Genomic DNA, 27,760 nt, shown 5'->3' with positions numbered 1-27,760 from the left:
GTGGAAAGAAGATAAGACATGGAGCTGAATTCTTTTCCTGGCTCTAATATGCTTAACCATGTTTGTAAAGTGATAATGATGCTTACCCACGTTTGTAAAGTGTTTTAAGATCTACAGTGTCAGGAGTTTTATTTGTGGGCAGATGTTCTAGGACAACAATGGCCTGGAAATGTGCTTTGCACATAGGTGTGGCCAGAGGATTATCTGTGTCATGGTATTTGGTTCAACGGCTTCCTGAGCAGATGAACTGCAGTGTTTTCCCCAGCCCTATGGTTCTCTGGCTACCTCCCCTCTAATGTCCATCTCTGTGGGTCATGGATGATGAGCAGTGCCTGCGTTTTGCCATTTGGTGCATCAATTTGCTGCATACTTTAGAGCGCCCGTGTCCCAAAGCTACCGAAAACAGACTGACTGACTCACAGTGCCACAGGACGCACCCCAAATGGCACATCCACCTTGACATTCTGCAAGAAGAAACCACTGTCTCCCAAAACACATTATACTGGGTGGAGTCACTTCTGCTTGCCTCCAGTGTGTTATCATTTTAGGCTTGAGGAAACATGTGCGTAGTGCCTCATATGACTAGCACTGGAGCTCGGCATGTTCAAAAGCAGGGAGGAGCCGCTGCTAAATGACAATGGATTACTGTAATTGGCTGTTAATACAGGAACATGCCAGGGCATCTACCACTTCCTTAAGTATTTATTTTAACCATAGACTTCCTGGCTGCTCAGATGGGCGTAAGAACACAAGGGTGTAATTCTGCCTCATCATTTCTCGCCCTAGTATTTAAATCTCCTGGAAAGGATCATTCCAGTTTTTCCATGTTCAGATGTTAATTGGAAGAGGTTGAAGAGGAGGCCAAGTTAGTGATTCTGCCGCCAGGGATTTGCTTCTCCCTGGGAGTTCTCTTGGCAGCTTGACAAAATGGAGGGAACCCGGATCACTGCCAGATGGAGCAACAGGACTGATAAGGCAGCCCTGAGGTTCAAGTGCTCAAGATGATTATTAATTATTATGAGTTAAGATAATGGCCTGTTGACAAGACTCAGAGGCCCAACATTAGAACCATAATGGAAGGTGGTAACTGCCCATCATTCCCCTGCTGCCCCACCCTACACTTGGAAAGGGCAGAGGTCATGAGGCTGGGCTCCTGACTCCAGCCTAAAGCTCAATCTTGTTCCATCCAGGCCAGTGTTTTCAGACAGAATTTTACACCTGCACCCAATTCTCCCGACTGTTTATCATCAGCCCAGGGGCACTCCAGAACTCCAGGTTTGCCCAAAACCTTCATGAAACTGACAAAGTTTTCTCCAAATATGGTGTAAGGCTATGATGGAACCAGGTGAGTTCTTTTGTGGCTGGGAGTTTCACAGCACAACCTCAGTTACCACCTTTTAACCCTGAGGGCATTCACAGAGTTCTGGATGAAAGGATAATGTGTTCTCAACATTTCTTTAGATAAAATGCTTCTCATTACCTTTTCTTTTTCTTTGCTCAACAGGAGATATTTGGCTACAAAACCCAGGGCTGCCGGAAAGCCATGTGCATTGCTGGGTACATTTTGTCCTGCGGGGTTCTCTGGCTTGTATTTTACTGGAAACCAGCGTGGGATGTGTGGGCAAACTGCATCCCCTGCAGCTTGCATGAAGCAGACGTCACATTGCTCAGAACAACAGTAGGTGCCCACGTTCCTTTGTAAGTTACTTGCTAGCACACAGCTAATAGGAAGTAGAGGGAATCCATGTAACCTGGATCTCTTACACTGCTGATGCTTAATAAAATAATAAAAATAGCAACAACGTACAGTTGGCAACTTTCATTTCAATCTGCTTTACAATATACATACCATGCATGTGGCGCAGAGGGCATCGGCCAAGTGGATAGCATGCTTCACAATATTGTGGGGAGAGGCCCCATGGATCCTGTGATTCCATGACTGTGGCATTTGCTAGGGAATCTACCCTTTGCCCACCCAGTGCCACAGAACTGTGCTCCAGAATATAAACTGTCTTTTATCTGAGTCTTCTCTTTGGATGGTGTCCAAGATGTCTACTCCTCCCCACCTCAGCCTCCATGTGGGTCTGTCCCTCCCCACTGATGTTTGTGATGGAGTTTGGGTGGAGTTGTGGCTGCCAAAACCTCTCTCAGATCTCAAGAGTGCTGAGCTGACAGAACTGGAGACTGAAATCCCCTGGTTCCCCACAGCACAGGTGCAGCTACGGCTCCATATTGCAGCCTGCCAATGTGCCTCAACTCTGACACAAAGGGACCATCTCTAGGGGTGAAGGGGGAGCTCATGCTCCATGTCCAGTCAGTCCCTGCTACCTCTGCTGAGAGGGCCATCCAGGCTGTTAGAATGGAGGTTTTATTATGCGAATTCTTGTCCCCATTACCCCCAACTTTGTGTCACGCATGCCACCGATAACCAACAAGAAACAACTCAAAACTTCACTCAGAATTAAAATTGAGCCTGAATATTCTTCTGAGGTTTGAAAACTTGGACTTACTCTATTTCAAAAGTTCCCAAACAAGGAGCAGTCAGATGTGTGACTGGCCACTTGCTCGTGTGATTGCTTGATTTGCCACGTACAGTCACGGGGTTTGTTTGCACATAGGAAGCGACCACAAGGGCATGCAGTTGCATACACCCATTTTTGAAAATCAAGGAGGTCATCTATTGACTGTTTCTCCATGAAACACACTTTGCTCCATAAAAGCCCCTGAGACTGTCCTAATCAAAAAAGCATTTTCGGTCTAATCTTGCCTTTTTAATCCCGAGCTCCTCTTGCATTTGTAATTACCTGTTCTCATGTGTCATTTTAAATAGATTTGCCATGCCAAGTACTTTCCAAACAAATGAGATTCTAAATGATCCTTTATGTAATTAGACAAGGATTGAATAATATCTAACGTTCTTGTTATCAGGGGCCTCTGTCAAAGTGTGCTTTGGGCAGCAGACAATTTAAAAGCTCCTTCCTGGGTTCTTTGCATCAAAACGGCACTTTTGTGTTGTAGTGTTTATCTGATTAGATTATTTCATTGGATGGGAAGGGGGAGTTCTTTTCTTCATCTTATCCAATCAGCATTCATAATGTATCATCAGCTTCACCGTGACCGGTTTACAGCTCATCATCCCAGAGGCTGGTCAGCTGACACATTGGCTATTAAAGAATGTTTCCATCCTGGACACACTGGGAGCCCTTCTCTTCCTTTCTGCCTCCTATCTCAGCCGCAGGGCTGGCTTATTAGCTTCGTCAACAGAGATGGAAGGTCCATAACGTTTTATTCTTTTTGTTGTTTTTTTCTAATTTTAATGAAGAAACTGGCTTTCCATTAATGTTATTCACCCGGTTACGTGTAGCAGGGAGGACAGATTTCTATGCAGATAGATAACACAGTTTGTGTTCCCATGTGATTTGAATGCCCGAGTTGTTGATATCGTGTAACACTGCAGATGCTTTGGACACTGATATTTGCTCACCTTCCGTTACTTTAGGTTACTAATATTGTCTAGATCATTTATTATCTATGAGGTTGCTGGAGGATGTCACCGTTACTCCTCTATCTTTGCTTACTCAGCCTTCTCCATCCCCTCCCCATCCTTCTTCAAGCCTCCCTCCCACCTAGCTGAGAACCACCTTCCATTTAGCACCATGGGAAGGGCAGGGCGATCACAATCCTCAGGTCGAGAATCCCTGCCCGACAGCATGATGTGTTTTATGTTGCCCAGCGCCCGCCATTCCACTTCAGCCCTGCAACAGGGCTGCACAGTGAGTGGTCAGAATGGCCACAAAGGAGGGTCTCTGCACCTCCTGTGTACAAAACAGGGGCCTCCACAACTGATGCAAATAACCCACTGTGGTTCCCAAGGGTGAACCCAGGGCAAGGACGTGAGATCCACACTTTCATGGGTCCAGCAGCACAACAAGCCCATAGGGGCAGTGGCTGCTCTTCTACAACCTGGGATTTCTAGGATACATTCCTTCCCTTCCACCTCCCTTTGATCCAGGACTCCTCCACCCCCTGCTCAGGATACTCAGACAGGGAACAGGCGCACTGCATGGCTTTACCTTATTTCTGGACGGGGGGGGGAGGGGCTATTTTACTTAGAAAGCCCATGAAGAGCACAGGCCCAGGAAGGTGACTCCATTTCCTGGGAATAGCTAGAACATCTGTGGCAGTGCGTGATTGACACGGCATTGTCTATCAACTCTGAAATGTCAATCAAATATAAATGTCAGAAAGCATTCTGCTCACCAGAATCAAATGCTCAAAGAGACGCGTGTGAAAAACAAATGCAAGTCCTATACATTCTAAACCCTTCCTTAACCTTTGTCCTTGTTACTAAAGCCAGAGACAAAGAAGAGTGAAATCCCACCTTTCATGCTGAATGGTTCATTTCCGGGCCAGATCTTTGGCTGGTGTAAATTAGCATAGTTTCATTGAGGACAATGGAGCTATGCGGATTTACAGCAGCTGAGGAGCAGGTCCATTACCGGTCCATGTTATCATTCTCTAAGAGACTGGAATAAACATGCTCTCAGGACTTCACCTATGTGCAGGATTTCTTCGTGCAAATTCATGATGGCTTCTGGTTTCTGTTTCTCTAGGATGAATTTCAGATTTATTCCTGGAAGAAGGTGACGTGGATCTCTGTGTCTGCACTGAACAAGTTTAGATCAGATTATCCAATCACTGCTGATGAAAACTCCATCATAAACAAAGCCATAATGAAACCAGATTTAAAAGTAAGTGACTTTAAAACATGGTTCATATAACAGGAGTTAACATGGTCTTATCATGACTCCACATGCAAAGACTTGCATCTTGGCCACCTGAGATGTGCCCCAGAATCCTTTGCACTAATCAGAGACTGCTCTGGGGACATGCAAAACAAACAAACAAATAAATAAAAAGATGTGTGTGGGAGGTGACAGGTTGAAACCTGTTTGTGAGCCATGCCTGACTTTAACATGGAATTAAGAACACTGCAGCTGCATGAGTGCTGTGGGCAACAGGTAGAGCCAGCTGGGTGAAGATTAGGGTAGTCTACTGGCCTTCTCTGGGAAAAGACCCGTCAGCCAGGCCCTCTCCCTCACTCTCTGGGGGGAAGGCCATTCCTGCCCTGTCATTCCTTCTGAGGGGGGCGCTGCATCAGTATTACAAAGGAGAGGGAGAGGAAGGAGGGAAGAGATTGGGTGGAGAACCCTCCAAGAAGCATCTTGCTGTAGGCCACAGGGCTGGGAGCCCACATGGATGTTATTTGCATCTTCAGGAACTACATTCCCGACTTGTTAGCAATTAGTTTGATGTCTCCAATAAGGTTTCTAGCCAGTTTTACAACCTTAACTGGGTTTGAACAAAGCTTTTTTTCTCCTGGAAATATATAAACATCCATATGTAAATGTAGTGCCAGTTACTTCAATCCACAGGCATAGAGTGAAAGTGGAGAGTGACTCATAACATTCTTCAGGGGATGGAATTAATCATGTTTTAAACCCCCCATAGCCCTCAAATAACAACAGCGCCTTTCAGCAAATCTTTCATATCCGTCAAAACATTGAAGTAGACAAGTTTTCAAAGCAGCCAAGAGCAAATAGCATAATCCTCTAATCCCAGGGCACAGGCCCCTTCCTAACAGCCAGTACAAAATCCCTGTGCCTTCTAAACTATGTATTGCAATGGAGAGTTATTGTAATGTTACAGGCTGATCCTGCAAGGAACTGAGACCTTTTCTGTCCCATTCAAGTGTGCAACGTCTCATGGGACCGGGCCTTAAGAGGGTAAATCAGAGAACACATGAGCAGAGTTTTCCCTCCACACTTCTCATTAAAGCAAATGGCTTTGAATGTGACTTGGTATTCTATGGCAAGCCAGTGCAATGAGGGCATAGGTCTGATGCTCACGGAGCTGAGGAGACAGGATATTGCACTCTGTACCAGTTAGAATTTCCAGATGGCTGATGGCTTCATAGGCAGGTACCAGGGCTGGCCCTACCATGAGGCGAACTGAGGTGGCCACCTCAGGTGCCAGATTGTGGGGGGCGTCACTAGGACCAGAGTGTAGAAAATTGTGTCTGGTGCTGGTGCATATGTATTCTCTCTGCTCTAGATGCACAGAGATGGTGGAGTGCTGTGCTGGAGGAAGGAGGGCACAAGAGACATAATAGGCAGGCAGGAGGAAAGCTGAGTGGTAATAACAGAAAGCAGCAGGAGCTGCAGGGAGAGAGAGGAGGAGGAGCCTGTAATGCCAGTGGAGAACGCAGCTTCTCCAACCTGAAGTTAATAAATACACATCTACGCTCCACAATGACATAGGAGAGGCTGGTCGGCCCTGCAACCACCTCAACAGAGCACGAGCTGGCCCAGACTGTGGATCTTCAGGAAGCAGTTCAAATCTTTGCAACCGAGAAGGCACGGAAAGCACCACTTTGATTATTCAAACAGATAAAAATGCCAGTGTTTACTATGCAGATAAGAAAAGTTACATTTGCTGTTCAGGCATTTGAAAGTTAAGTGTTAACTTAAAATTTTTGAACACGGCATTTAAAGTTGTTAGTTCTCCTTTATTGGGGTGGGTAGCAGAGCAGTACCATGAGAGGAGCAGAACAGGAAGAAGGCAGAATTGAGACCTTTCAAAATGTTGGCCCAAGCGAGGGGGCACAGGGGCACCATTTGAGCTCCCCACCTCAGGTGTCAAAATGTTGTGGGCTGGCCCTGGTAGGTACATTGCATTGCCATAGTCCAGCCAGGAAAGGAGAAAAGTGTGTGTCTCTGAAGCTGGGTTATTGTCCACCAAGAGGGACAGAATTGTCTAGCCAGCCATAAGTGGCAGCCTGGTGGTGCCCGTGAGCGTGCTCAGTGTTGGTGAGAATGTTATATCCTTGGGGCAGCCGGTGTAGGAAGCAATCACTTGAGGCCAGAGAGCAGGCAGCTAACCAAAACCTCCATTTTATTTACAGATATACAGAGAGCTCACTCAGCCGGTTGAAACCGGTTGAGCTAACCCATAATAATCTAACTCAGTTGCCATAGCAACAAAAACCATGACAACCAAATACACAACAGAGAACTTCAGGAGTGCTCCTGAATTCCGGGCTAACCTGAACAATTGTCAGTGTGTATCTTCAACCAAAGGAGACTGGGATGTGGCTGCAAACACCTCCAAGTGCTTTCCTTGCCTGCCCCACCAGTATGATCAGTCTTGCTTGAGTTCAGCTTCCCTCTAGTTATAGAGCTATGAGTAGAAGTGAGAGCATTTTGGTTGCATTCCTTGTAAATGTTTGTGTTGTTCTTTGGTTTGGCAGGTAAGATGCATCCAAGTGCAGAAAATCCGGTATATTTGGAACAACCCTGAACAACAGTTCCAGAAAGTTGGGTGAGTTAACCTGCTGGGTACAAAGTTCTCTAAGGAAATGGAGCCTCTTTTGGAACGACATCATCAGGAAAACTTTTCCTCTCTCTTCTAGGTCCCTAGAAGACAGTCACACTTGTTCAGCTATCCACGCCAAATTTGGTTCTGGTTTGCGATGTGAGGAACAGGAGATCAGGTAACACTGCAACATGTCCTGAGTAGTCAGTACTATGGATTTAAGTAGATGTTTAGGACCAGATTTTCACATGCTAGGTGCTGTCCTCTTTTGTAAACACTGGTCCTTAAAGGGGCAATTGTCTTAATGTGACTGATAATTTTGCACAGTGCAATTGTATTTACACTACTACTAGTGAGTAATTTTGCTTGTACTATTTGTGCACACAGATGTATGTGCATGCAGGACTGTACATGAAAATGATTTTACACGAAAAATTATATACAGACAACTAGAGAATGGGCTCAGTTCCCTACTGAAACTTTCGGAAACGTGTCTCTGAATGTTTATCACTGTTATGTGTTTCCATTCAGAAAGTGACCATAGCCTTCCAGTCTGAATTAGTGTGCTGTTTCTCTTACTCCAAACTAAGAACAAAAGTAAAGTCTCCATAAAACAGCACAGATTAGCTTCTAGTAGAGCTCCCTTAGCAGAGCTCAGTGTAAATAAATTATTGTTAGAAATTAATGAGTTCTAACTATTGAGTTTATTCCTGTCAATTAATGCATTTCTGGAAAATAGGGTCCTGGCCCCGACTGGAGTCTTTAAGTGTTTCTACAGTACAAATGCAAAATAAATAAATACATTTTTGCATTCATTTGTTTGTATATTGCAAATAATCCAACTTGTAAACTGAGTTCTCATTCAGTCTTATATTCAGAATGCTCTAAATTATATACAGAGAGATTTGCATGCAGTGTAGTTGTAGCCATGTCAGATCCAGGATATTAAAGAGACAAGGTGGGTCAGGTAGTATCTTTTATTGGACCAGCTTCTGTTGGGGAGAGAGACCTCACCCATCTTGTTCCTCTAATAGAGTGAGATTTGTATTTAAAATGTTTAGTTTAAGGTATGGAATTTTTTGATACCAGTTGCATGAGAGAAACATTTGTTTCTTTAAGGCCATATTGTGCCGATGAGCTGTGCATCCTCTTATGGATGGAGAGAGCTTTTCTGACACTAACATCTATGGTATAGATGTTTATAATTGTGGGCATGCAACTGGATGTGCAAAAATATGGGCATATCATTTGTGCGCTTACTTATGATTGCATGCACAACTGGCGATGTTTATATCTTACTGATGATTAGCATGTGCAGTTTCTTCAGCTATTTGTGCAGTATATTGATTGGGTGTGCAAAGTGTGCACTCACAGTTGTGTACACAATAGTGCATAAACAATTATTATATCCTGGGCCTGTGCTTCTGTCTGCCACAGAACTGATGGAGCCAAGGGTTTTGCAGCCTTGTGTGTTTATGTTTTAAAATGGGATCGGTACTAACTCTCACTGGAGGTGGGAGCTGCAGCTGCAGCTGCTTGAATCGCATCATCAGGGTCAGGGGCGGCTCTAGGATTTGCGCCACCCCAAGCAGGGCGGCATGCCGCGGGGGGCGCTCTGGCGGTCGCCGGTCCCGCGGCTCCGGTGGACCTCCAGCAGACACGCCTGCGGATGCTCCACCGGAGCCGCGGGGCCAGCGGACCCTCCACAGGCATGCCTGCGGGAGGTCCACCAGAGCCGCCTGCCGCCCTCCCGCGGGACGCCGCCCCAAGCGCGTGCTTGGCGCGCTGGGGTCTGGAGCCGGCCCTGGTCAGGGTGCACAGTTCAATGAGTGAGAAAGCCAGCGTTTCCTTTAATAGCACTCCATCCTTACCCCATGCAGGAGGCTAATATGTGGGCCAAATGCCATTGATATTCAGGTTGTCCCTATTTGGAAACTACTCATCAAAGAGGTAAAGTGCATTTCCATTGCTTTTCTCTTGGGGGATATTTGGACATGAGGATCAGACATATGGCACATGGGCATTTGGCGCACCCTCCACTCAGCATGCTCCCTCTCCTCCAAATTCCATCTTAAAACCCTTCCAGGGGATCTCCCTCCACCCCCTTCCAGGCCTGACCCCGGCTTTGTGTTTGCATCCTGGGACGGCACTACAGACTCTTTGTCTTGTGAAGAGCTGTGCACATCTAGGTTGCTCCACAAGGAATGTATCATTAACCACAAAAGTAATCTTTTAACTGTCAAAATGTTTAGTTATCTGGTAAAATAAATCCAGCTGCACCAGCCAGCTAGGCTGGTTCCTCCTTCCAGCACAACATGGCCTGTGTGACTCCACCCTCGTTCCACAGTCTGAATCTTCTCTGCTCCAGTTCTCCTAGAGAAATGGGCTTGAGCTGAGACCTTCACATTCAAACTTACTTCCCCACTGATTAAGGGTGTTTGGATCCAGCTAACAGAGATGGGCCAGGCTGCGTAGGTTGCAGCCAGCGCTATCAAAGCTAGCACAGGAGATTGGCTCTAGGGCCTGATTTAGGCCCATCTCTAACTGGATTGAGCCAGCTGAATATAACCGAGCAGGATAAATATGGCTTCTTAACTCCCCGCTACTGTGGGGTTGCCAACTCTCTAATCGCACAAAACCGAATACCCTAGCCCTGTCCCTTTCCCGAGGCCCCGCCTCCTTCCCCACCCCTTCCCCGAAGCCCCACCCCACTCTCAATACATTTCCCTTCCCTCCGTGGCTCGCTTCCCCAACCCTCACTCACTTTCACTGGGTCGGGGCAGGGGAGGGGTTCAGCTGGGGGTGCAGGCTCTGGGGTGGGGCCAGGGATGAGGGCTTTGGGGTGAAAGAGGGGGCTCCAGGCTGGGGGGTGAAGCCAAGGGATTCGGAGTGCAGGAGGGGGCTGTGGGTTGAGGCAGGGTATTGGGGTGCAGGAGGGGGTACGGGCTCTGGGGTGGGGCCGGGGATGAGGGGTTCAGGGTGTGGTAGGGGGCTCTGAGCTGGGGCAGGGGGTTGGGGGGCAGCTGGGGTGAGGGCTCTGGAGTGGGGTCGGGGATGAGGGGATGGGGTGCAGGAGGGGGTACGGGCTCTGGAGTGGGGTCGGGAATGAGGGGATGGGGTGCAGGAGGGGGCTCTGGGTTTGGGGAGGCTCAAGGCTGGGGCAGGGAGTTGGGGCACAGGCTTACCTCGGGCGGCTCCCAGTCAGTGGGGCTAAGGCAGGCTCCCTGCTTGTCCTGGCATTTCCCTGCGCCCTGGAAGCAGCCAGCAGGTCCAGCTCCTAGGCAGGGGGCCATGAAGCTCCACACGCTGCTCTCGCCTGCAGGCCCCTCCCAGCTCCCATTGGCCACGGTTCCCAGCCAATGGGAGTGTGGAGCCAGTGCTTTGGGCAGGGGCAGCGCGTGGAGCCCCGTGGCCCCTCTGCCTAGGAGCTGGACCTGCGGACTGCAGCACCGCCGACCGGACTTTTAACGGCCCTTTTCGACTGGGCATTCCAGGCGGATACCGGACACCTGGCAATCCTACGCTACGGTTCTGTCTCCAAACAGGTCTTAAATCCATTTTACGTGTTCCAACTCTTCAGTGTGTGTCTGTGGTTCGCTGAAGATTACAAGGAGTATGCCATTGCTATCATAATCGTGTCCCTCCTTTCGATCGCCTTAACCGTGTATGATCTCCGAAAGGTGAGAGCCCCTGCCCTGCGAAGAGGGGAAGGGTTACTGCTGCTGCCAGCCAGCCAGGTCAGAGAACCCGCCATGGTACACACAGCCTGGTACAGAACAAACAGCTAGTTCTGCACATTGCAGGCAGGCCAGCACTGGTCAGTTTCAGTCACTGTTCAGTAATAACACTAGGTTGAATCAGTGCTGTTGTTGTGGCCCCAGTGACTGAAGGTGCCTGGAACCACAGGCCCAGGATTCAACACTGAAGTCCATAACTGGGAGCTTCTGACCCAGAGCCTCCCAGAGGATTCAGGGGGCCTGGAGCAAAGCAATTTCGGGGGCCCCTTCCATTAAAAAAAAGTTGCAATATTATAGAATCCTGTGTTCTCCTCGTGGGGGCCCCTGTGGGGCCCAAGGCAAATTGCCCCACTTGCCCCTCCCCTCTTTCAGTGGGAGCTGCTTGATCCATATGGGTGTCAGTAGGCTGGGCTAAGGCTCCTTTGGAGATCCCAGCCTTTCTAAATTATATATCAACATTTCTGTATCTTGGAACTATTAGTTAGTACCCCGACAAGACTAATCATCTCTGCAACAATCTACCGCATCCTCCCTTCCACATTCCAGCTTGTGGTTTGCTACACCCATTTGTTACACCTTGTCTAAAATGAGATGTTGCAGATACTATCTTCCTATAAATTTGTACAGCTCCTAGCACAGTCCATCCTGCCTGAAGCTCTGGTAGACACAGCAATGCAAACAAACAACAGTAAGAGTTAGTTACTGAATGACATCATGCCATTAACACTGAACACTTCATTCTGTCTCTCCCCTTCCCCCCACCCCCCCGGTTTGCAGCAATCTATGAAACTGCACAGGCTGGTGGAGTCTCATAACAGTGTCAGGGTCACTGTGTGCAGGAAAGACGAAGGTGCGTCCTGTTCCGTTTTTCTGTTTCTTTTGTTTTCAGTTCCAATGATACAGCAGCTCGTGTCAGCACTGAGAGTAAGTAGGGCAACAACTGACCTCTTAAAATTCCTTCTGGGCCTGTTTTCCCTTTCATCTCACTCCAGTCTATTGGCTCAGCTCCCTAAGAACGCTGCCGTGTGTTCTCGTGCACCAATCTCCTACCTGCAGTATCACGAGTGGGGTTTAAATGGCCATGCCTTGCCTTGGTAAAACGAATCCATTGCATGGGGGAGCTGAGTCATCTGTGCCAGCGCAACTGTGTACCGCACTGGTACCCGTCTAACCTCTGCAGCTGAACGTTCCCATTAGTGTGGGCTCATTCCCATCAGAAACAGGGCCAAGTGAGGAAGACTGGATTCAGATTGCTCAGCAGCAGGGGGCTTGGATCCAAAGTTCTGGTTTGGACCCATTGAGGAGATAAGTCTCAGTCACCGTGTTTGGATCCAGATCCAAACTTTCACCAGATGTGTGGGGGCATGGGGGTGGAGGTTTGCTTCCAGGATCCTTGTTCAGACCCTTCGGTGACAGATCTGGAGTTCTGTAAGAATTATGAATCTTGCATGGTGCTCTGCTTATTGGGATGCTTAGGATACGTTAGTTTAGGTCAGGGGTTCTAAACCTTTTTTGAAATCATGCCCCCACTTAAGTTTTGTTTTCTTTCCTTGATGCTCCTCTTCTGTTAGTGAGCAGGATATTCATCCTGCCCTTGTGAAAACCCTTTCTAGAGGCTCACGTCTTCTCGGAGGTCCAAACACTAACCCCCAGGAGCGAGCAGTGCTGCCACCCCATGCACCAGGTTGCAACGCCACTCACTCAAATTTAGCCCAGCTCGCCGTGCTCCCCCCGAAAGTCAGATGCAGCCCCACAGTTGAGAACCCAGGGTCTAGGTTACTGGGGTCTGTCGGAAAAACAAGCAGGAAAGGAAAGAATTGCTCAAGATACCCACTTCGCCGCAGACATTTGAGGTTAAGAGACAATGCCAGGACAGGCAAAGGTGCAGGAACACCCAAGCAGGATCCAAAGGGCGTTCCCCCAAGAGAGGGGTATTTGTTTGGGGGAACCAGACTGAGACACAGGCACCCACTGGGGTGTCTGAAGAAGTTAGGCCTGCCTCGGTTGCCATCAGGGAGGGTAACTCAGGTAGGCTAGACATTCATGTACCCCGATTGTTATTTTACAATCCCTTTTCTCTAAAAGCTTTGTTCCGCCTGTACATCCACAGTACACTGGCTTCAACAGGCTGGCCACTGTGCACCACTGCTCACAGATTCCCAAACCACAGGTGCCAAGCGCAGTCAGACCCTTGGAGTAAGTGCAGCTGATGGCCATGGTGCTGTAGCCCCAGGCTCAGTCTAAGAGTGGGAGAACGGCAGAATTCCACCCTGGGATGGGTAAAGGCTCCAGGCCGGACACCCGAGAGGATGCACTCAGAGAAAGACCAGGAAGGGGCTCAGAGGCACAGACAGACTGGCAACTGTGCCCATCTGTACTTAGAAAACATTACAAAGCAAGGAGCACTTGGCCTGGTCGGGGCGTGCTTGGAACTATTTTCTGCTTACGTGAGAGATCAGCGCTAAAGGTTTGCATCTCACATTGTCTGCAGGCTTCCAGGAGCTAGAGTCACACCATCTGGTGCCAGGAGACGTGCTGGCTTTGACAGGGGGCAAAGCCCTTATGCCATGCGATGCCATCCTGATCAGCGGTGGGTGCGTTGTAAATGAAGGCATGCTGACAGGTAAGGATGGTGCCTGGCCCATCTTAAAGTCACAGACATCACAAAGCTGTGGCTTTGCAACTGTTGCACAAGACACATTTTTTTGGAGTGAGCAAGTCTTTGAAGAGAAAACTGTCAGGGCATAATCTTGTACTTTGCAGTGATGGTTGAGGAGACAAGCAGTAAGACCCACAGGGCAGGGTAAGGAACTCACAGGATTTACCTGAGGACAGGAGATCAGAGAGTTTGAGCTGCCTGACTCCTCCTGCACTGACAGAGCCTGCTGACATTCCCCACCGCAAACCCGGGTCAGGTTAGGATGCAAAGCAGCTGTTCTACTCAGCAGCCCACTGGGTGTGTTCTGCTTGGACATCGCTAAGATATTTGTTAGCAGACAGGCCTGTGACTAAAAGCTTCCCCTTGTCTTGGGTAATGAAATATTTAAACTGCCCTAGGGAATAACTTAGTGACTCCAGTGTCAGGTTCCAAACAGCCAGACACCTGGGAGCCAACAGGCTGGATGCTGGTAGCATCAACTCAGGTCTTCATTTACGGTGAGCAGCTATTGAAAGCCTGTTCTTGAAATCCTTACTCACATGAGGAGTATCTTAGATTTACCTTAGTGAGTCAGGGCTCAGGCATTGTCCCGCTGACTTGAGCATGGACTGTTCACATGGACCCTTATTCATTTGCCTGTGCACCCCATGCACACCCAAGAGGGACACCTCCATGCAGCAATGATGCTCCAGTGGTCAGGGCACTTGTAAGGGACTTGGGAGAGCCAGGTTCCCTTCCCTGCTCTGCCATGGACTCACTTGTGTGACCTTGGGCAAGTCACCTATTCTCTCCGTGCCCATCTGTCCAACGGGCCAACAGCCCCACCCTGCCACACAGGGGTGTGAGCGGATAAACACATGGAAGATTGTGAGACGCTCGGACGCTACAGTGATGAGGGCCAGAGATAGAAATAATAATAATTTTCCAAACTTGTTTGTCTCCACTTGGGCTAGCTGCCGCTTACCACAACACACGCTGCAAATGGTTACTGGGCAGGCTTCAAAGGGATGCACACGGGTTTCGGAATGTGCTGCACTTTCCTTAATGCAATCCCGTCTCCTCTAGGGGAAAGCGTTCCAGTAACAAAGACCCACTTGCCCCAGGCCGATGACTCCAGGCCCTGGAGAACATGCTGCGCAGACGATTACAGAAGACATGTCCTTTTCTGTGGAACAGAGGTCATCCAGACCAAGGCAGATGGCAACGGGCCAGCGAGAGCTGTTGTGCTGAGGACTGGTCAGTCAGTTCACTCTTCACGGTGCTTTTCTCTAATGCAGTAGCTGGACCAGGCGAAGGACACAGCTACACTGCAAAAAGAAACCCTCAGAGCCTGGCTCAACTGACTGTGGCTCACAGGGGTCGAGCTACGAGGCTAAAAATAGCCGTTTAGACTATCGGGCTCAGGCTGCAGCCCAGGCTCTGACACCTGGTGAGGTGGGAGGTTCTCAGAGCACAAGGTCCAGCCCGAACTCTCACATCTCCATGGCTATTGTTAGCCCCCTAGCGTGAGTGCTGCAAGCCCAAGTCAGGTGACCAGGGCTCAGACTCAGGGCCGCCCAGAGGATTCAGGGGGCCTGGGGCAGGGCTGGGTCTTCAGCAGCACTTCAGCAGCGCGTCTTTCAGTTGCTCCGAGTCTTCCACTGCACTGAAGGACCCGCTGCCGAAGACCCGGAGCGAGTGAAGGGCCCGCCACCGAAGTGCCGCCGTAAACCCGGAGCGGCTCGCAGGGCCCCTGCGGTGCCCGGGGCCTGGGGAAAATTGCCCCACTTGTCCCCCTCCTCTGGGCAGCCTTCCTCAGACTCTTTGCCATGGGGCGGCGGGGGATGGATGGGTTTTCAGGGTAGTTGTGTCCTACGAGTCCAATCCTCTGTCATACCAGTCACACCGATGTTAATGGATTTACTCCAAATTTACCCCAGCTGGCTGAGAGCAGCGTTTGGCCAAGATCTCTGTCTGCACCAAACGGCTCTTTCTTGTTTGTATTGCTCAGCATAACCCTTTAAAAAAACACAACAGCATGCTACAGCGTTAGCCCTAAAGCCTACAGAGCCCAGGAACACTGTGTGGGACCATTGCTCTACAATAACGCAGCCCTAAATGCTAGAACCGAGTCCCATACTCAGCTCCTCTCCAGGACCTGGCTAGCTGCAGGATTGACACCCTCCTGGTCAGACCCCATGGCAGCTGTGCTCCAGCTAACAGTCCCCACCTGGTTCAGATGCCTGGTTAAAGGGTGCTTTTGGCAAGGGGTTTCCAACAGTCCAATAGAGCCCAGGTTTGCTGAGCACCACCCTGGAAGGCCATGCTCTTGTCCTGTGCCTGAGTGGAGGGCTAGGATTGCTGAGTGAGGATGGCTATTCTATTGTTGGTGATTTATTTTGTGATCAGGGAAGAGCTCCCTTGGGTGGAGCATCACATTCTGGACATGTTTCCATGTGTTTGCACAAGCATCGAGCTTTTTAAACAACAGTGGATATGCCAGGCCACAAGAGTTGGTCTGAACCTGAGAGTGGGGAGGCATATGCTCAGTGGTTTGAGCATTGGCCTGCTAAACCCAGGATTGTGAGTTCAATCCTTGAGGGGGCCACTTAGGGATCTGGGGCAAAAATTGGTCCTGCTAGTGAAGGCAGGGGGCTGGACTTGATGACCTTTCAAGGTCCCTTCCAGTTCTAGGAGATTGGCATATCTCCAATTATTAGAGTCTGAGTTCAGCGCAAAGGAGACACATCAGAGTGTACAGGAATGAACAACACCCGAGGGTGCTCAGCCTGCTCTGCCACTTCCTCACTGCGGGAGGGTAGGCAAGAGACTGCACTGCTCTGATCCTGCTGTAGCCTTAGGTGAGTTTAGGGTGCAAATTGCACAAGTCACTAAGAGGTTCTCTACTCAGGTGGCTACATGAGAACTTTCACTGAGTTGCGATTGGTCGAGCACACAAATAAAAACATGAAGATGGTACTTAAAATCCAAATAAATCCAAGCATAACTATACAAAACCAGATCTGTATAACAAACCACCCCCTGAATCATGGACGCTCACAGCCTTAGGTGGGCTCCACAGAAAGCAATCCCCCAATGTTGACATACCAGTCTCCATAAAATTGTAAGCAACAGCTAAGATAAAAGAAAAAGTGGAGATCATTACAGGGCGCTTGTTTGTAGTCAGGCTTCGGCCATTTGGTCATCCTTGGTGTTCCAACTAGGGGCTGGCTTGACAACCTCTCATACACTGTTCCATTCCACCCACATGCATCTGGACCATGTGTGATCAAGTCACGGCCCTCTATTCATATCGGTATTCTGGGAGCCCTATTTTAGGGTTCCAGTCGTCCATATGTGGTATTCCGGTTGCCCATAATGACATTTCCGACAGTTAAACCAATCATTTGCATCCGTCCCTTTCCAAATAGTTTTGGTACATCATTAAGGTTAGCTCTTACTGCAGAAAGCCCCTAAGATGCTACCATCTGTTCATTCGTGGGTTTACCCTATTTATCACAAGATGCATATTGCTAACTTCTAGGTCTCACTTTAAGCCTGTAACACTTAATGCTTAAAACCTCTAGCCAAGCCTATTTTTCATACATGCATTTTAGTTTTTCTGCTTGCTGTTACAGCTTCAAAAACTTCCATTATTATTTTATCTAAAACCATAGACCCTCCAAGATCAGGTCACTGCTAATGCTATATCAGTTCTTAGAGAGACAAGGTGGGTTAGGTCAGATCTTTTATTGGACTAACTTCTGATGATGAGAGAGAATGGCGGATGCAGAGGATTTGAGAAAGAGGAGCAGGTCCACCTCTTCATGTCTTTCCCTTTCTCTGAAAAGAGAGGGCAGGAGACCAGCCATGCCACCCACCCACCCACTGAAGAAGTTGAAGCACAAGAGGAGCTAGAGAGGCACTTGCCTCACTACAGAAGATGGCTAAGGGCAGCAGCAGAGTAGGCCTTTTGGAGGATGGAGGGATCTCAGAAAATGCCTTTTGATTTGATGTAACTCACCTGGGTGCTTGTTTTAGCCGAATTTCAGACAGATTCTGGGTTCAGGTGAATCTGAAACTCAAGGTAAAAATCTGCTTTCCCAAGACCCAGTAGTAAGGTTCCCTGAAACTCATCCTCCCACAAACCAACGGGTTTCACAGAGCCTTCATGAGTGGATGGCACACCTCAGCCACAGATGGGAGACTCAAAACATCCTCACAATGCTCTTAATCTCTTCTGTATTGTAAAACAAGCACCTGCCACTGAGAATCTTCTAGCTCAAGTAATCACTTTGAAGGATCCCCGAGGCTTACTGTACAATGTTGTCTGACCTTTATTTGAAGGCAAACCTACTAGGCAATCAACTTTTCATGATCACTGAGTGCCCAAACACACAATTACTTACTATTGTGTTTAGTCCTCCCGAAGTCACCCTATGGGTCTGCTCGTGGTAGTAAGTACCACACACAGTAGTGAGCATTTGCAGGATTGGGCATGCTGATGATTGCTTAAGACAAATATCACAGTCCCTGGAAAGAATGTTTCCATATAGTAGCTTTTATAAATTTTAATGTGACATCTGGGTCTCTCATTTTAAGTCACAGTAGCTATGAATCTTCTCATTCCACCATTTTTCTTAATGAACTTTTAGAACCAATTCCACCATTTACTGATGTCTTGTGGCTTTGGTTTGTCACTTCAGGTTTCAACACAGCCAAAGGAGACCTGGTGAGGTCTATTCTCTACCCTAAGCCCATGAATTTCAAGCTGTACAGAGACGCCTTACGGTTCCTGATGTGCCTCATAGTGCTTGCGACCATTGGAATGATCTATGCAGTGTGTGTTTTTGCACTAAATGGGGTGAGTGGCAGAAATCATCACAACAAAATTCAGACGGCACAAAAATGTGGAGCGTCTTCAGATTTTGTTGCACTTGTGAAATTTGGTCTTATTTTCACTACATATTTGCACTAGAATGTGGGGTCATTTTAAAATGACATTGTTTTTACAGAAACAAAAACAAAAAAGCACCATTTCACATTTTCATCCCAAGGTGCAACCCCCCACAAATATTCTATGTTAACATTTCCTCAGAGGTCTCCCCAGTGTGTCCTTTAGTTTGCTCGTTGAGATAAAGATTCTCTTTATAGCTGGGGCTCATACAGCACTGAGCGTGCTGTCAATGCTTACATGTTCATTTAAAAATAGTCATGATATACCTCTACCTCGATGTAACACTGTCCTTGGGAGCCAAAACCTCTTACCGTGTTATAGGTGAAATCATGTCATATTGAACTTGCTTTGATCCACTAGAGTGCGCAGCCCCGCCCCTCCGGAGCACTGCTTTACCACGTTATATCCAAATTCATGTTATATCAGGTGGTGTTATATCGAGGTAGCGGTGTATTTCTCAAATGCAACAGTTCAGAGCAGGAAGGCAGATGATGTGAAATGCAACAAATACACCACAGAAATTATTTGCAATATGTTCTGCACTATTGCACATTCCTAGATTTTGTATTTTTTTTAAAAAAATAACAAATGCACCACACGGTGTGGGTGACACACAGAAAAGTGCCAGAGGCAAAAAGGCAGCTTTTTGAAAGCTGCTAGGAACTGTGCCATGTTTGGAAAAGCCAATGAAAAGGCCAAATCCTGAGAGGCAAAAATCTTTATTCTGCGTTTGTTTCAAAGGGGAAAAATATTCAGACATTTGGTTCAGAAAGTGAATTTACCTCAAGCTGTTTTTCAGGAAAGTGTGTTTAAAATGGAACCCAGTCCTGCTCCACAGCTTCTCCTCTATATTGAATGTTCTCACTTGGAATACACAACATACAAGGTGAGAAAATCAAAGCTGCAGGAACCTGGGTATCCATATTGTCAGACTTACCTGGAACTCGGTCCTGTGAGATACTGAATGTGTCAGCTCCCATCAGTGCTGAGATACTAACAAGACAGACACCTTCACGTAACCTACAACAGACAGAAAAATCGAGTGAAATTGATGCACAATGTGGTCTGATGTAATAACAGTGGGGGAGGAATGGTGAACTGGACTGGACACTCATAATGCTTCAGATATGGCACATTTTAGTGGATCGAGTTAGTAATTCCTCATTTGAATCCCAGGTCTGCAGTGTCTCGTTCTGTGGTCTTGGGCGAGTCACTTAGGCCCATGGTTTTAAAAGTGGCTTTAATTTTCAGTGCCTTAGTTTTGGAGGCCCCAACTTGAGACCCCTTGGGCATCATATTCAGAGGTGCTGAGCAGCTGGGAACATAGCTGGAACCAGCAGGCATTGCAGGTGCTCAGCACGTCTGCCAGTCACAAGGTAGGCATCTCCAGCTGTCCCTCAGAAACTGAGGTGCCCAAATTAGAGGCCATTTTTGTAAGCGCGGTAGCAGTCTGCATCTCCTGTCCAGGAGCGTGTGAACCGTTTGCACACTCTAGCATGACCAGGGACAGCTGCCAGTGAGCCTGGCACCCACCCCAGTGAGCAGGGCTGGGAGCCGTACAGCCACACTGGAGGAGCTGCCCGGGCTGGGCACTGGCTCCTGCGAGCAGCGGCCCGACATGCTGCTGCTTTCTCTGCTGCAGTTCCTGGTAGAGCCCTGCAGCTCTGACGATATCCACTTTATACCCAATATATCCGCAGATAGCAACTTTGTATCTGCACAGGATGCTACAAAAAAGATACATTGGAATTGGAAAAGATACAGAGAAGGACAACAAAAATGATTAGGGGTATGGAACAGCTTCCCGATGAGGAGAGATTAGAAAGACTGGGACTGTCTAGCTCAGAAAAAGGAGGACTAAGGGGGGATATGATAGAGGTCTGTAAAATGAGTGGTGTGGAGAAAGTGAATAAGGAAGTGTTAGTTACCCCTTCACATAGCACAAAAACCAGGAGTCACCCATGAACTTAACAGGCAGCAGGTTTACAACAAATGAAAAAGGAAGTATTTCTTCACCCAACGCAGTCAGCCTGTGGAACTCATTGCCAGGGGATGTTGTGAAGGCCAAAAGTTAACTGGGTTAATAAAAGAATGAGATAAGTTCATGGAGGATAGATCCATCAATGGCTCTTAGCCAAGATGGTCAGAGGCACAACCCCATGCTCTGGGTGTCCCTAACCCTCCAGTTGCCAGGAGCTGGGACCTGACAGCAGGGAATGGATAGCTCAGAATTGCCCGGTTCAATTCATTCCCTCTGAAGCCCCTGGCACTGGCCGCTGCAAGGGACAGGATACTGGGCTAGCTGGGCCATTGGTCTGACCCAGTATGACTGTTATGATCAATTTGAGAGACAGTCTCAGTTGAACTCATCTTTAGGACTAGCCATAAAAGCAAACACCTCCCTGCCTAGGATCATGAGAGATGCTGTGGCAATTTTTGCAGTAATTAGGGCTGTTGCTCTAGTAACCTGGCCTTCTGGTAATTGCCTTCTGCTTTCCTAATTTCCTTCTGCAGTGTCATCTAGTAGAGTCAGCAAAACCCTCGGCTTTGGCCAGAGCACACAGGGCAAAAGACAGGGCCTGGATGAAACGGGGATTTCAAGCTATTCCGTGCACTGCCCCATTCCTGGTGCTGTTCTGAGGTCTGCTCTAATTGTACCAGCCTGGAATGGCCCCAGGGTGCCAGAAACGTAGCCCAGGATTGGCAGAGCATAGGGTATCCCAATCAGACCCCGTTTTGTAGCTATACTTCCCCTGCTACGCCAACAACAGGGGAGGGGTGGTAGTATATTAGCACCTACATCTGCTCTATACCTCTGCACAATTAGCCTTCCACTTAGGTAAGCTTCATAATAGACAGGTTTTGCTGCCAACAGTATGACACAAGATGGCCATATAGGAGCCCAGGATATGGTCAAGTATTTTTCACTTCCTGCCCTCTAAATTGTTGTATCGTGTTGCTGAGATTTTTTAAACCACTCCCATGATCCACCCCAGAAGTGGCTACATTTCAGCAACTGGGAAGTGATTTTTGCACGTGTCAAGATTTTGGACACGACTCTAGTATTACCTGCTTGCTGATGAAATCTTAGTCCTGTGTCTGTGATCCATAGTGCAAGCTTTTGTTCTCTTGCTGATAAGAGCATTTGTTTTGTGTCAGGAAGAGGCAGGAGAAGTGGTGAAAAAGGCACTGGACGTCATCACAATTGCAGTCCCTCCAGCTCTCCCGGCTGCTTTGACGACGGGGATCATTTATACACAGGGCAGGCTGAAAAAAAAGGGAATCTTCTGCATCAGTCCTCAAAGGATCAATGTGTGCGGTCAGCTGAACCTCATCTGCTTTGACAAAGTGAGTGTGATGGACTCGTTATTGTTTTATTAGTAACAATGGAGTTCAGCTGGGAGCGCTTGGAATCAAACCAGATGATAAAGTGAGACTGCAGAAACCAGGAAGAGAAAATGTTGCACTTGTGACAGATGGCTAGGGGGAGAAAATTTCCATTTTATCTTATTTGTCCATTTGCTGCGTCAAATAAGATTCTGTCTCCCTAGACCTGCCAGAGATTTAGTCTGAAGGGGCTCAGACTCAAACCAAGGGAAAATGAGATGGCTACAGTTACTGCCAGAGCACCCTTTCCCCCAGCATTTCAACTCAAACTTCCAGTACGTGGCCTTGATGAACCATAACCAAACCCATTGTTTGTATCATTTGTTGTACTGCACTTTCTCGGAGTGTTTTGTATATACATGTGATATAAAATCAGGACTGGTGTGGAGAAAATAAATCAGGAAGTGTTATTTACTCCTTCTCATAACACAAGAACTAGGGGTCACCCAATGAAATTAACAGGCAGCGGGTTTAAAACAAACACAAGGAAGTATTTCTTCACACAATGCACAGACAACCTGTGGAACTCTTTGCGAGAGGATGTTGTGACGGCCAAGACTATAACACAGTTCAAGAAATAACTAGTCAAGTTCATGGAGGATAGGTCCATCAGGGGCTATTAGCCAGGATGGGCAGGGATGGTGTCCCTGGCCTCTGTTTGCCAGATGCTGGGAATGAGTGACAGGGGATGGATCACTTGGTGATTCCCTGTTCTGTTCATTCCCTCTGGGGCACCTGGCATTGGTCACTGTAGGCAGACAGGACACTGGGCTAGATGGATCTTAGGTCTGACCCAGCATGACCATTCTTATGTTCTTAAGATATGAAAGCAAAACCAGAGAGTGTGCCCCCTCCGGAGCGGTATAATTCAGTGCTCATGGTGCATTGTGAGATGTGCCTTTCAAAAGGCTGAGTCTCTATTACTGACATGTGGGGCTGGTCAAACACTCCAGGAGTGCACTGCCTCCAGGGCCGGCTCCAGCTTTTTTGCTGCCCCAAGCGGCAAAGGAAAAAAAAAAGGAAAACCTGATTGAGCAGCCACTGAAGTTCTGCCGAAGAGGAAGAGGGAGTGAAGGACCCGCCGCCGAAGTGCCGCCGAAGGCAAAGCGAGGTACTGAAGGACCCGCCGCCGAAGTGCCGCCCCAACAATGGACGGAGGGCGCCCCTTTTTATTGGCCGCCCCAGGCACCTGCTTCCTTCGCTGGTGCCTGGAGCCGGCCCTGACTGCCTCATCTAGACACTGATCTTCTAAAGAAGTGAGGCCATTATGTGGCTGTAGTCCCATAATGACCATTCAAACTCTCAGGCTATGTCTGCACTGCAGTCAAGGGTGTGATTTACAGCACTGTAGACATACCTGCCTTAGCTTCAATCTAGCCAGCATGCTAAAAATAGCAGTGAAGATGCGGCAGCGGGGCTTCAGCGTGGGCTGTACAAGGCTACCGGAGATCCTTGGTACATGCTCATGTTGTGACTTCATCCTGAAGTCCGTGCCGCTGGGTCTTCACCGCTATTCTGAGCTGTGCTAGCTAGCTGAAAGTCAGCAAGGCTACGCCTACCCCTGCTGCAAAGCAGCCCCTCACTTGCAATGCAGACATAGCCTTAGTCCAAGACATCATATCCGCACCCTATAATGTCTATTAGCATTACAATCATTTAGACATTTCCATGGCATGATACAGAACTAGAGACTGACCCTGTACTGTCACACACATGGCGTTCGTACTTACACAAGCAGTCCCAGTGACTGAGCTCCACCATCCACACACAGGTGTGTTGGTGCCAAATGCTGCATCAAGGGCTCTATGTTTTCCTCTGGAGCATCTGGCAGTGGCTCAGTGCCCCATTACTCTGAACTGGTCTGGCATTTCCTGTGTTCCCAGGCAACAGACCCTGTTTTCACTCCTCTTAGAGCTCACGTGTCTTTACAAAGTGAAGTTAATTCAAATGTCCTTTTTAATCTAGACTGGCACCTTAACAGAAGATGGACTGGACCTGTGGGGAGTGATCACTTTGGAAGGAAACAGGTAATAATCTTTGACAATAGATGGAGCTTGCGTTTTGTTGGACTGTGCCTGGATTCAGTCTCAGTAGCTTTCCTTCACTTCACAGCAGCAGGGTGAGCCCAGGGGATTGCTAATGGGGTCATTCGACAATCTGCATTTGGCCACGATCAGTAGTGACTGAAATTTGCTACTTTCAATGGCTGTTCAGTGGCCTTGTGAAATGAGCTGGTTGCCTCAGCCAGATCCTCCTGACCCATGTCACAGAATATCACCACAGCTGTCACTATTTCTCACCCGTTGACAGTCTCAGCATGCTGAAGGGTCCAGGGAGGCTGTTCTAACCTCGCCCCCTCTCCAATGGCTGAGGCATATTGGCAAGGTAGAATGGAGCAGTCTTGCTGTGCCCATTCAGGGGATACATAGAGCACACCCGTTTCTAATGCCATCCATTGAGCAATTTGCCATCTGTGTAAGATCAAATAAACCCAGGTAGGCACCGAGCCAGCGGCTAGGTCTGCTTTACAGTGAGATTCGAATTACACTGGGGAGGGCCCTGCCCCTAACGTACGATGACTTGCCCAGAAGAGCAAGTGAAAGAATGACACATGCAATACAAATGAAAGACAATCAGCTCTACCATGAGCAGAATTCATGTGGCCTGATCACCGGACAGGGGTTCAATCGGCCCTTTGTTCGTGGTGTGGTTTTATTGTGTTTACGATTAGAGGAGCTGTAGTTATGCCAGGTAACGCAGCTACTTTTATGCTTTCTTATAAACCAGCTTTCAGAAAGTCCACAGCTTCGCCTCTGGTCGCAGCTTGCCCTGGGGACCAATGTACAGCGCCATGGCGAGCTGTCATTCACTGATTGTTCTGGATGGGAAGATACAGGGAGATCCACTGGACCTGAAAATGTTTGAGGCAACTAATTGGGTAAAGCTCTGTTTTATTGTTGTTCTAAGACTGGGGAAAATCTTGGTACTGGCACAAAGTGCGGGCCATTCCTTACTCACTGCTGCAGGTAGCCTGCTCCCAAACAGAAACCAAAGGGAAGGGTCCTCCTCTGCCCAGAGCGTAGACATTGGGCAAAGAAAAGTCCCATCTTGAGTCCTCCCTTCCACAAGGAGGGCAGGAATATCTCTCCCTGAGAAGAGCCCAGTGTTCTCACCACTCCACTATGGTTTTTTCCTCTGGCGTTTGTACAGATCACTTGGGGTTGGTAGGTTCACAAGCCCCACCTGTATTCCCAGCCTAGTTTCTTAGGCCTGGTCTACACTTAAAATGTAGGTCAACATCGCTTTGGCATGCAGGGATATGAAAAACCCACACTCTGTGTGCTGTAGCTATGCCGACCTAGCCCCCTGGGCAGCCGCAGCTAGGTCAACAGAAGAATGCTTCTGTCACCCTAGCTACCACTGCTCATGGCTACCAGCTGGGTGACTACAAAAAATGATTTTCCCTCTGTTGATACTCACACCTTCTTGTCAACTGTTGAGAATGGGCCACATCTGCCATGATTGAATTGGCCTCGTTAACACTACAAAAAGTAATTTTCCCTCTCTTGATATTCACCCCTTCTTGTCAGCTGTTGGAAATGGGCCACATCCACCCTAATTGAATTTGCCTCGTTAGCACTGACCCCCCACTCGGTAAGGCAACTCCCATCTTTTCATGTGCTGTGTATTTATACCTGCCTACTGTATTTTCTACTCCATACGTCTAATGAAGTGGGTTTTAGCTCACAAAAGCTTATGCCCAAATAAATTTGTTAGTCTCTAAGGTGCCACAAGGACTCCTCATTGTTTTTGTCCTGTTTAGGATACACAGACCGCAAGGGAGCTAAGATTATTCCACAGCATGGACCAAGATTGGGTTAGAAGTAAGCTAAAGTAGAACATCTGTCAGTTGTCAGAGGCAAAGACACACAGCTAGGTTGTTTTAATTCTAGCCAGTAGAGGGTAGGAGCACACACATACAAGGCTAGTGCATTGCAATATATTTTGCTCAAGCAGGCTGAATTCTGCGACAGAGGAAGGGTATTTCAAGGGCCAGGAAACAAGGATGAATGTCTGGCTTACTCAAGGATAGGATCATTAACCAATACTGCAAATCACAAGGTGGAGTGAGCTACTGGACCTCTGAAAGTCACAGCTAGACAAAAACCATTTCAGCCGCTTAATTAATCCTTCCTCCTCATCAGTCAGTAATGTAATGACAAAACCAGCACTAGCCTCTCATGTTTCATTTCCGAAACACATTGTGGGAATGAAATGCTGGATTTTTAAAACAAGCATGGAGGAGAAGTGAAATTTGAACCTTGGAGACATTAAAACATCAGTGTTCCTATATACCCTCTCCCATAAGTCAAAAATAATGGGACAGTCAATGAAATGGAAAGGCAACATTCTGAAGCTGATAAAAGAAAATGCACTTTTACACAATCCATGGAATTCATTGCCACAAGACTTCACTGATGCCAAGACTTAGCAGGATTCCTAAAAAGGGTTAGGATAAAGGTGGGTAAAGAACATCCACCTTTGTGGTAGATAGGAGAGATTATTTTATTTCTACAAAGCTTCAGTTTGCCCATCTGTAGATGGTACATAACTACATCCAAAAAACCCTATATAAAGAATGTTAACGTTGCCCGCCCCCTCTGCTCCTGTTTTCCGCTGCTTCCTCCCCATTCTGGCTATGCCCCCATGTCTCTCGCCACCCTCTGGCTCCTGCAATACCCTCTCCCCATCCCTCCCCCTTTCCAGTTCCTCACCCCTCTGCACTCAAAGTGAGGCAGCTTCCTCCTCCTCTTTGCTACTCTAGAGCCAGCCAGGGGAGCATTGAAAGCAAGTACGGACAGCCAGTCTCCTTGCTCTCTCAGTCCTGGTGCCTGGATCCACAGTGGCCCAGAGCACTGACTGCAAGGAAAGTCTCAGGATGCAGCATGCTCAGTCATTTGGTGGGGACGGTGCGGGCACATTCCAGGAGATGTGATGGGCCAAAGGACACTCGGGCTAGATGGACTTTAGCAGCCACCTGAATAAATCTCTACTGAGCATGTGCAAACCGTAACTTTCCAAAGGCGTAAAACTTGGCCAAATTTGGGCAGATTTGCATGGGGGGAGCAGCAGCAATAGGCACAACCCTGACCCTGGGCAACCCCCTGCCAATGATCAAGTCTCTGCTCCAACACAGGAGGCACTAGAGCTACTAAAAAAATCCTTACAACTAATTCGTTAACATGAGCAAAACAACATTTCCCCCTAATCTCATCCCCAGGACCTGCTGAGTCTTCCCATAAAAACCACAGCCTGAGGCAGACACCTGGCATGGAAGGTTTCAAACCAACAGTTAAAGTTTGGCAAAGTTATTGGATGGCAGCCATCCGCCTTGAATGACAATGGCGTAAGCCCCAACACAGTTCAGTTACTCTGTGTTACGTTGCAGCATCGGGAATGGCTAAAACGGCCCATTCCCGAGCAGCAGTCCTTGGCACAGATAATGCAGGCATAAGGCACAGGGCCAGGAGATGAAGCTGGCACCCTCCTAGCACTTGAGCCATGCTGTGTGCTATTCTCTCTCCACTGCCCCTCCGGAAGCAGGATCTGATCATGGGCTGTGTCAGGCTACCGACACCACATATAATAATATTTACCTTCCTCACA

General features: G+C 48.1%; 1 protein-coding gene across 5 annotated transcripts in view; it reads left to right on the top strand.

The window, feature by feature from the left end:
* Positions 1-27,760, top strand: part of LOC123377362 (probable cation-transporting ATPase 13A4) — a 64,738-nt gene that overhangs the window by 12,009 nt on the left and 24,969 nt on the right. For 3 of the 5 annotated variants that reach the window (XM_045030175.1, XM_045030176.1, XM_045030177.1), the window contains exons 2-14: positions 1,505-1,698; positions 4,614-4,751; positions 7,310-7,380; positions 7,472-7,552; positions 9,255-9,324; positions 10,920-11,054; positions 11,889-11,961; positions 13,603-13,734; positions 14,836-15,006; positions 18,456-18,613; positions 21,866-22,054; positions 24,059-24,120; positions 24,881-25,031. In XM_045030175.1, coding sequence (XP_044886110.1) covers positions 4,734-4,751; positions 7,310-7,380; positions 7,472-7,552; positions 9,255-9,324; positions 10,920-11,054; positions 11,889-11,961; positions 13,603-13,734; positions 14,836-15,006; positions 18,456-18,613; positions 21,866-22,054; positions 24,059-24,120; positions 24,881-25,031 — 1,311 coding nt within the window. In that variant the 5' untranslated portion in view covers positions 1,505-1,698; positions 4,614-4,733. Of the gene's footprint in view, positions 1-1,504; positions 1,699-4,613; positions 4,752-7,110; positions 7,195-7,309; positions 7,381-7,471; positions 7,553-9,254; positions 9,325-10,919; positions 11,055-11,888; positions 11,962-13,602; positions 13,735-14,835; positions 15,007-18,455; positions 18,614-21,865; positions 22,055-24,058; positions 24,121-24,880; positions 25,032-27,760 lie in introns of those variants that run through there. The other 2 variants (XM_045030179.1, XM_045030178.1) reach the window with 2 other exon arrangements.

Source organism: Mauremys mutica, chromosome 9 (genome assembly GCF_020497125.1).
Source record: "Mauremys mutica isolate MM-2020 ecotype Southern chromosome 9, ASM2049712v1, whole genome shotgun sequence".
In the NCBI taxonomy this organism is placed as follows: Eukaryota; Metazoa; Chordata; order Testudines; family Geoemydidae; genus Mauremys; species Mauremys mutica.
This window is presented reverse-complemented; position numbering and strand designations above follow the sequence as displayed.